General features: G+C 39.2%; 1 protein-coding gene across 3 annotated transcripts in view; it reads right to left on the bottom strand.

The window, feature by feature from the left end:
• The window catches only part of LOC101856807 (kinesin-like protein KIF27), a 45,469-nt gene that overhangs the window by 14,410 nt on the left and 20,424 nt on the right, over positions 1-10,635 (bottom strand). For 2 of the 3 annotated variants that reach the window (XM_035970049.1, XM_013083146.2), the window contains 9 exons: positions 9,628-9,746; positions 8,490-8,685; positions 8,123-8,219; positions 6,825-6,928; positions 6,029-6,136; positions 5,182-5,281; positions 4,021-4,169; positions 2,457-2,553; positions 1,491-1,595 (listed from right to left, as the gene is read on the bottom strand). In XM_035970049.1, the coding sequence (XP_035825942.1) occupies positions 1,491-1,595; positions 2,457-2,553; positions 4,021-4,169; positions 5,182-5,281; positions 6,029-6,136; positions 6,825-6,928; positions 8,123-8,219; positions 8,490-8,685; positions 9,628-9,746 (1,075 nt within the window). The remainder of the gene's footprint in view (positions 1-1,490; positions 1,596-2,456; positions 2,554-4,020; positions 4,170-5,181; positions 5,282-6,028; positions 6,137-6,824; positions 6,929-8,122; positions 8,220-8,489; positions 8,686-9,627; positions 9,747-10,635) is intronic. The other variant, XM_035970050.1, reaches the window with a different exon arrangement.

Below are 10,635 nucleotides of genomic sequence, written 5' to 3' on the forward strand. Positions count from 1 at the left end.
TAACAAAAATCATTGCAGCATTGTGAGTCAAGTAAGACATGTTGAAAAGATGTGCACCAGAACAGCATTTGCACAGCAGAGACATGACATGAAGAGAGGCTCCAAAACAAATTGATAATGGTAGTGAAACAGACCATTACGAAAATAATTTCTAAAAATGTTTCGCAATAGGTAGTGTCAGAATTCAAAATTGTTCCTGAAATGTTACTTTGCAACAAAAACCCTGAAAGTGGTCATGATGATAATTAGGATGAGATGATGACAACAAAGATCATAAGATGATGATGATGACAATGATGATAATGACAACAGAGATCATGATATGATGTTGATAATGATGATGATGATCTTGATGATGAAAACAACATGCCAATATGACTATGAGCAAATTGTATCCTATATAAAAAAGATCTCACAAACAATGACAAACAAATAAACAAACACACCAACAAACAAATCAACAAGTACAACGACATACTTGGAATGGGAGGAAGCACTCCAGAGGCAGAGCGTAGGCGTCGTTTGGCAGAGGCGATCTCCTCATTCTTTCGCTTCAAGATTTTCTGTGTCTGTTCATCCCTGATCTCCAGCTCCTTGACCTTTTGAACTTCTCGTTGCATCTCTCGCTGAGAACCGTATGAGACGGAGGGAACAGGGGATAGACAGAAATAAACATCTAATTAAACTGAGATTATAGCAACAGGGCAAGATAAATAGAAACGGGAAGCAAAGGTGAAATCATGTTTTCTGTAGTGAGAGTTTTACAGCACTTGCAATGCAAATAGGTTGTATAAGAGCCGAAGATTAGGGGTGTAACTAGAGAGTAGCATACGTACAAAGAAAAGAAGGAGAGATAAGAATCATAGAAGCCTTTTTTAACGAAATAAACACAACTTTTTTTTTTACAGGAAAAAACTGAATAGCCAGTTTTTCTACGCCCACTAAACAATGTCTGCCAGACAAACAATGAGTTCAGTGTGCAGGAGGTCGACAAGTCCACGAGGGTGTCAGGCAAGAAAAGGAGAAGGGTGGAGTTTACCCAAGTCAGAAAGCCAGGAATCAAACCTACGACATTGTATCTGCCAGTTTTGATGCTAATCCATTAGCGACCTGAAACCACTATGCTATTCAAGAAAATCAGCAGCAGTCATGCATAGTAAAGCAAAACTTAATAATGAGTCAGCACTATGACCACTACATTCTTTCAGCAACAGTTAAGGACAATACAAACAGAGAAAACAAGAAAAAGAAACAGACCATGCCAAATCGTCCACTTACTTTATTCCAGCAAGTAGAAAAAACAACAAGACAAACAAAGAAAACAGACAAACAGATGTCGAGATTTTTACAAAAAATCATAGTGAAAAGACAAGGTAAAACAAAGTGAACTTCAAAAGTACAGACAAACAAATAAACAAACACACCAACAAACAAATCAACAAAAACGATGACGGAGAAACCAACAAACACAATGACAAACAGAAACTCACATCCTGAATGCTTTGGCTTGACCTCATCCTCTTGATCTCCAGTTCGCTCTTCTCCGACAGCACAGCCTCTTTCTTGGCAATGATGGCTTCCCTCTTGTGCAAGTCCTTTGGGAGGGAAGACATAAAAGTAGTTCACTTCAGCATGAAGCTTTGAAAAAGCTTTGGAAAACATTGAACCATTTAAAAACTATTGCATGCATAGAAATGACATGGCTTTCATATGAAAGTGTCAGTCTAAAATACCAGAAAAATATTATTTTCCCAAGGCTGACGCAAACAGCTCTTCAGCAAATAAACCAAAAGTGTGAGGCACAGGCAAGAACACACACACAGAAGCAGGTCAGTCAACCACTGTATGACCAAAAATATTATTCTACCTCAGAATCGTCCCCCAAAAATTGGAGTTTGGGTTAAAAAAATCAGGGTCTCTGGAACTCTGATAAATTAATATAAAGTAACAAACTGACCACGGCAAATAAATGTGCACTGCGAATACACTGTATGCACAAACAAAAATGCGTATTTTCACGTCATTATGGACAATGTTGCAAAAAAACGCCAAAAAAATTGAGTATTTTAACTTCACTTATGGTAAAATGCACACGACTTGACAGAAATGGAATTCAATTGAAAAAAACATAAGATTTCATGCAAATCCGATCGGGGATCTTCAACTGGAAAAAGAGAGCTCTAATTTTATTGGTGTAGAGTACTTGGAAGGTGTTCAGACCTATAAACACATCCTCACCCCTTCCTCCCCACCATCCTTTAATCTCCCTACTTCCTACACAAACAAACCTCCCCCCCCCCACCCTTTTTCCTCTTAACACCCTTTCTCGCCTCCTCTCCTCTTCCACAAAGGTCATTCTTTGATCCTCTCTCCACACACACACACACACACACATCCACTCCCCCCCACCCCCACCCCTCATTCGCATGTACTGAATGCACATTGTAATATCTCACCTTTTCCAAGTTTTCATTCTGCCTGCGTTGCTCCAGAACCTTCTCCACTTCAGCGTCCAGCCAGCGCCGCTGTTCTTCCAGCTTGTCCTGCTCCTCGCTGACACAACCACAAACACAGGAAATTGTTTATTAATGAATTGGTTCTCGGATTTGTGTAAAGCACATAGAGCTGTGTGCCCCATAAAAATAATCTGTATTATTATCACTTTTATTTCAACTCAAAATATTGTCGTCTCAGAGCTATTTTGTCCAAAGTGCCTCTTTACTAAAGTACACTTTGGACAAAATAGTGCCTCTTTACTAAAGTACACTTTGGACAAAATAGTTCTGAAGAGACGGTATGTTTATCAGCGATTTCGCATCATTTACACCAAAAAAAGACTGTAATTATTGTTCAAGAATTTTGCGATCATTCATAAAAGTAGGAATTTCAGCTAATTTTTTAAAACAGTTTTAGTAAAAGTTTTATGACACATGCAACACAGATAGGTCATATAAGTAACACACATAGACAAGAAGCAGAGATATGGATGGTAAAATGTCTGATAAGAAAGAAGGAACAAACCACACCAAAGCCCCTATCAACCATCAAAATTTAACTAAAGACACATTATCAGCCATTTGATATTAATCACATGAAAAACAAGCTCAGTAAATATTATGTCAGAGATTTCACCATGTACAAACAACAGCAATAATAATAATCATCATAATAATTTCACTTCTTTGAATTTGAGGTTTATAAAGACAAAACGAATGCATCAATGGAACATAGTAACACCTTAAGACAAACATCAAACATTCCCCCTCCCCCTTTACCCCCCCTAAAAAAAAACCTTGAGAGAGAGAGAAAGAGAGAGAGAGAGAGAGAGAGAGAGAGAGAGAGAGAAAGAGAGAGAGAGAGAGAGAGAGAGAGAGAGAGAGAGACAGACAGACAGACAGACAGACAGACAGACAGACAGACAGAGAGAGAGAGAGAGAGAGAGAGAGACAGACAGACAGACAGACAGACAGAGATAGAGAGAAAGAGAGAGGGAGAGAGAAAGGTGAAAGAAGATGTGAGAAGTAAGCTAAGCAAGGATTTATTAACAAAAATCATTGCAGCATTGTGAGTCAAGTAAGACATGTTGAAAAGATGTGCACCAGAACAGCATTTGCACAGCAGAGACATGACATGAAGAGAGGCTCCAAAACAAATTGATAATGGTAGTGAAACAGACCATTACGAAAATAATTTCTAAAAATGTTTCGCAATAGGTAGTGTCAGAATTCAAAATTGTTCCTGAAATGTTACTTTGCAACAAAAACCCTGAAAGTGGTCATGATGATAATTAGGATGAGATGATGACAACAAAGATCATAAGATGATGATGATGACAATGATGATAATGACAACAGAGATCATGATATGATGTTGATAATGATGATGATGATCTTGATGATGAAAACAACATGCCAATATGACTATGAGCAAATTGTATCCTATATAAAAAAGATCTCACAAACAATGACAAACAATTAAACAAACAGAACGACAAACAAATAAACAAGTACAACGACAAACCTTGGAATGGGAGGAAGCACTCCAGAGGCAGAGCGTAGGCGTCGTTTGGCAGAGGCGATCTCCTCATTCTTTCGCTTCAAGATTTTCTGTGTCTGTTCATCCCTGATCTCCAGCTCCTTGACCTTTTGAACTTCTCGTTGCATCTCTCGCTGAGAACCGTATGAGACGGAGGGAACAGGGGATAGACAGAAATAAACATCTAATTAAACTGAGATTATAGCAACAGGGCAAGATAAATAGAAACGGGAAGCAAAGGTGAAATCATGTTTTCTTTAGTGAGAGTTTTACAGCACTTGCAATGCAAATAGGTTGTATAAGAGCCGAAGATTAGGGGTGTAACTAGAGAGTAGCATACGTACAAAGAAAAGAAGGAGAGATAAGAATGATAGATGTTTGACAGGAAAGAAGGAGCAAACCACATCAGAGCACCTGCTACCCCCAAGGCGGTGATACTGACTGAACTGTCTTCAGGCCATTCCCAAAGGGGGACATTAACATGTTCTTATGCATAGTAGAATTGTAGTAAATGGGCTGATTCAACAACGTCATGCTCATAAACTGTGCCTGAACTGCAACAGGGAACTGCTGCTTTTCAATTCCTAATCCTTACTATTGTCATTTTTCCTCTACTTCTTTTGTATGTTTGTCACACTCTTGTGACCCGTAGTTTCCGGGGTGCCTTGATAGTCGAAGCAGACTTTGAGCTGTTGAAGCTAGAGCGGTGAGCAGAGTAAGCCTGATTCCCTGTATGGACTTCTCTGTAGACATCCACCCCTTGGTGCTCATATGACCTTATGCAGTTGCGAGCGCCGTAAAAACTCTACTAAAACTAAACAAGAGCACCTATATGGCCACCTACTGAGGCTGAAGAAACAGGAGGCAGAAAACATAACAACGGGGTAAGAAAAAAGGAAATTGGAAACAAATAGGAAACCAATAAGAGAGAAAGGGAAACTGTGCAGCATGTGGAGGATCCAGTGCGTTCGCCAAATCCATTTTATTGAACAAACTTGCTGATAAGTGGTGAAATGAGAGAGAAAGAGAGAGAGAGAGAGAGAGAGAGAGAGAGAGAGAGAGAGAGAAAGAGAGAGAGAGAGACAGACAGACACACACACACACACACTCACACGCATGCAAAAGGCATCACAGAAAACCACTGACCTCCAGTTTCGACTTTTGCTCCGACTCATCTCGTAACTTCTTATGCATGGTCTCCTGCTGTTGCTTCATGCGGTCAATGGCTATCTCCAGGTCCTGGATTCTGCAGCACAACAACATAAGAGTATTAGTGTCGAGCATATGGGTGGTTGGTGGGCACACAGGTGTGGTTTGCTCCTTCTTTCTTATCAAACATCTATAGTCCATACACCTCTTCTTTCTTTTCTCTGTATGTTACTCTCTAATACCACCTCCAATCTTATGGCACTTATATGACCTGTTTATGTTGTAACAGCCATCAAACTCATACTAAAACGAAAAAAAGTGTCAAGTAGTGTCACCATACCTGTCACTTTTACACATAAAATGTACCCAAGTACAGTTGAAACTTTGTGCAGAGTAGGTGGTTCAACAGAGCTGTGAGAGCCTTTGACCACAGCTATGAGATTATAAAACAACATTTTTGGACCATAACTGGATGACAGAGAAAGCATCAAAACATACAATTCGAACTGAGAAGTGTTTGTCCTACTTTCTGTAAACCGTATCAGCACTTTGCAAATGTTTTCTTAATGGAAGTTAACACATTATTTCTATAATTTGACAGTCACACATTGCAACAACCACATACCCACTCTGTGAGATTATGTAAGAGGTGGGAACTCCTATGATAACATATGCCTAGGCTACGACCCAGCCAAGTAGGCAGAAGCATTCATGAAAATTGTCTAAACAACCCTAGTTCAAGAACACTCTGCCAAATTGGAAATCAAACCAAGTTTATCCACATATTAGCCTAGTATGATACCAACTGAGCTATCGCAGGCCCTTGATCAAGTTGAGTGCTCACTTTTTCTCATGCTGACTGGCGAAATTGGCCACTTTCTCCGTCTCCCTCTGTTTCTTCTGCAAAGCTGAGACCTTGGCCTTGGCATCTTCAATCTTTTTCTTGTAGTCCCTAAGATAAATAGCAAACATAATTATACCAATGACGATAATAATCATAATCAAGACATGGTTTGGAAGGCAGAGCAGGAGGGAGAGTCTTGTTTGAATTTCATACAAAATAACATAACAATACAAAACGTTCATAATTTGTTGAATAGACACAGCCTCTTGGGCTTCCTCAGGAGCAACTGAGAGTGTGGTCTCTTTGGTTGTTTACTTTGCAATCTGGCGTGTTGGTCAGTGGCAAGGGGTTTGGCCTAGCCTATTGTATTGTTTGACTGAAAGTGTGAGAGTGAGTAAAGTGTGAGTCTCAGTTCAGTTGGTGCAAGTGTATAAAAACAGTCTGGATTACTTCAGGTTAGACTTTAGAGGGGAGAGCTGTAGTAATCAAGACGAGAAATAGTGGGGTCACAAGAGTGTGACAAACATACAAAAGAAGTAGAGGAAAATGACAATAGTAAGGATTAGGAAAGAAAAAGCAGTAGTTCCCTGTTGTAGTTCAGGCACAGTAATGAGCATAACATTGTTCGATCAGCCCATTTACAACTCTACTGTGCATTAGAACGAGAAATGTCCCCCCTTTGGGAATGGCCTAAAGACACTTCAGTCAGCGGCACCGCCCCAGGGGTAATCATAATAATATCAAGGACAATGACATAATAACAATAAAATAATATTAATAATAATTAACTACTCACGTCTCCAGCTTCTGCATATTGGAAACCTCAGCCTTGTCTCTATGCTCCAAATTCTGCAGCGCTCGCTGGACCTCCGACAAATCTTTCTTGGCAGCCTCTTTTTCCTAGAGCATGAGAGACAAAAGAAAGAAATTTGTATAGCTGGAATGATACATGTAACCTTACGGATGACAAGCTTGTAGTTTTAGCAAAAGTTTTACAGCACTTACAACACAAATAGGTCATATAAGTGTTGGAAATTATAGTATTACGAGGGGGGTTCAATAAGTCATTGCTCTGGGTATGAAGGAATCATAGTAAAGTAATGGAATTTCGCCAGTCTTTAGACAATTTCTTTGGAACACATCATGCAAATTTTCAAGAAAACCTGACAATAATAAGCCACTAGTCAGCGTGTTCAATGAAACCAGGCACAAAAACGTTTGTTCTTCTTTGCTAAAGCTGTGCCAGGGAGCCAGTTGAGTATCGCTCATTTATCAAGTTTTTACACTAGCAAGGAAAACCCTTTTCAGACCTTCAAGTTAATGTTGACAAATGTTCTCGTTATAATACTATGACATACTTGGTAAGAAAATTAAAATCTGGATTCATGTCGGTGAAGGATGAAAATCGTGAAGGGCGCCCATCCTTAGCGGTAACTGAAGAGAATGTATCCATAGTAAAGAAACTGGTTCTACAAGACCCACGTTTAACTGTTCACCAGCTCTCAAGTGAAACGGGAATCAGTGTAGAGTCAATTGAAACAATTCTCCATGACCATCTGGGTCATTTTACTCTCAAGGACTTTTGAAGGTCAAAGAAAAGTGGCAGAAATGTATAACTCTTGCATGGTGACTATGTAGAGAAATGAAAGTACGTGTGCCAAGTTACGTTTTATCTTTATTCCTTCATATTTAGACCAAAGACATCTTGAACCCCCCTCCTACTAAAGTGTAAATACCAAGAAGAGAAGGAAAGATAAGGACAAAAAATGTTTTGATAGGAAAGAAGGAAAAACAATACCAGAGTATCTGCAGACCACCCACTAGAGACACTTTAACCACTGGATGGTACGTAAAGATAGTAAAGCCCGAGTAGAAATAGCAGCCAGTCACCACAACAATAGACAAACTAGGGAAACAAAAACATAAGATGTAGAAAGAGCAGACCCCACAACACACCTGAACAACCTACACCTCACTGAAACAAAACACAAAACAGACATTTTTCATGTCGTATCAAAGAAAATGCACATATGTTGTCAAAGCGGAAAAAAAAAGAATTGAACATCAAATTTTTCCTTTCCTATCCACACAGACCTTTTCCAAACCCTTGATCTTTTCTGCATACTGTTTGTTCATCAACTCTGCATCTTTCTCTGATTTGACCAACTCCCGGATCAATTGCTCCTTCATTCTGAAAAAGAAAACAGTTTTCCATGACCAAATCGTCCAGTCTCTCAACAGTTTGCCTATTAATTGAATATACAGATATTGATACCAAACAAAGATAGATCTGGGGATTTCACCTAAATTCAAATCTTTAAAACTGTTAATCTGACCCAGATTCGGATAATGTGTTAGTACCAGGACCGTGTGGATCAATAAAGTTGATTTTATCCTATCTTAATAGATAAAGCAGCTTGGTAAAGGAGAAAAAAGAGAGAGAGAAACAAGCTGTTGATACCTGATGTTGATGGACAGGTCCCGTATCTTCTGGTTAGCCTCCAGAACACGCAGCTGTGACTGTTTGATAAGCTTGCGTTGGATCTCAGCACTCGACTCCACGTCCATGTTGATGAGACGACCGCCTTCTTGGCTAGAGCGAGACACATCGGCAGCTTCATTCGCCATTTGAGAACTAGAGTGAAACCCTGTATCACCTAAAAAAAAATTTAAGACATAGATTGACTGCAGTTGTCAAAGCATTTTTAAATAAACACACACACACATTCACCACACTTTGCAAGAAAAATAAAACTTCTATAGCCACTCTCTATGAAGCGCAATCATATTTACTTGCTTGCATAAGAAAAGACACAAATGAGTATAAGACTCCACCATACGCCATAGTGAAAAGTGACATATGACGAAGTCGAACACTGAGCAGAGGAGATGAACTATGGCAACATGCTATGCAGGACTCATGCATATCCACTGGTGCTTTCACGCCCGGGCCCTCTTTTGGTACACAATCTAAAATTGACATATACCTCACTAAGTAAATTGGTCATTAAATCAAAACAAGTGAACTGATTTTGGTAGTTCCTCATCTAACGAATGATATCCCGGTAAAAGAGACCTTTTTTCGGTAATTGCAGAAAAGTAATTTGACGTCGAAGTTGTCAAAATGGAATGTGCTGGAGCTGCTGCCAGTAGGTAACCGACAGCAAGCAGCTGGGAGCGAGATTACCGGAGATAATGAGTTAACTGGACATATGGTATAATTCTTTAAAATTGAGTTGAAACTATCTAATTCAAGAAATACGATGTTCTTGAACAAAGTTAAAGATAACGAAGCATGGAGAGAAAAACCCCAAGAAAACCTCGGAGCCCAGATACTTTGGTTTGCGCTAGGAGAGCAAAATATTATTTTCCATGAGAGAAAAGTTGGTAGTGAGAATGAGCAAACAGAAGGTATAACTGTAAATGCTTTGTGTCTTGTATGAAAAGAATATGAAAGGAACATACAAATGTCCAAGAGGTGCTAAAAAATCAAAAGCATTTTCTGAATTCATATAAAATCTAAAAGACACCCAATTCTATAATAAACCTGTGATCTATAAACCACAATAACCCATGACCTAACACGACCCATGACCTACCATTTCTGCTGCCTACAGCAACATCAGGGAGACTATTCCTGGGTTGAGCAACAGGCCCTGCACCTCCTCCTCGTTTGACTTGAAATGTTCCACGCCGCTTGAGGGCTGCAGCTTTCCTGCTGAGAAACAGAATCACCTTGTAATAACTTACTTTTCCTATCCAAAAAAAAAAAAGAATAACTGTAACAACTCAACAGTCAAAAAGTTTTCAAGGCAGCAAAGATAGAGACTCTTGGGACATTGTTCACATTCGTCCCTGTATTAAAAAAGTCATGAACTTTCTCTGTCTTCTCAATGAAGGAACAACAGAAAGTGTCATTCTAAATACAAGTGCAAGCTACCATTTTACAAACACTCAAACACCAAAATACAGACTGTGGCTTTACTGTTTCTTCACTGTCTCAGTCAGATACCCACTTCCAACTGGAAGAGGAGAGGAAAATTTGGGTAAAGTGGTTTTTTTCAAGGGTTACCACGTCATGCCTGGAGCAAAATTTGACCCTTGACAATTGAAATGAGCAACTTGAGCACTAGACATAAGAGCTATAGAAGATGGTATGGTTTCAGTTTTAGCAAGTTTTACAGCACTTGCAACACAAGTAGGTTGCATACATGTTTGAAGATTTAGAGGTGTTACTAAAGAGTAACATACAAAGAAAAAAAAAAGGAGAGATTAGAAAAATTGATGTTTGATACGAAAACGAGCAAACCACACCAACCAGAAGTGATATTTTATCTACCTGGTGGTTTACAGCCACAGTCAAATTGCATTCCATTGTGATAAGATCCTAAAAAAACCACAGTTTTAAAAAGTGAAACATTTAAATCAATATTTGGATTTTTAATGCTCCAAAAATTCAGGATAAACGATCCTACCATTGAGTGTTAGAATATGCACATGTATACAGATGTGTGAGCAAGTGAGCAATAGTTGACTGTATATGTGTGTGTGAGAGTGTATGTGTGGGCACAGGTGTGAATGTGTGTGTGTGTGTGTGTGTGTGTGTG

The sequence above is a fragment of the Aplysia californica genome, unplaced genomic scaffold, assembly GCF_000002075.1.
Source record: "Aplysia californica isolate F4 #8 unplaced genomic scaffold, AplCal3.0 scaffold00214, whole genome shotgun sequence".
Classification (NCBI taxonomy): Eukaryota; Metazoa; Mollusca; class Gastropoda; order Aplysiida; family Aplysiidae; genus Aplysia; species Aplysia californica.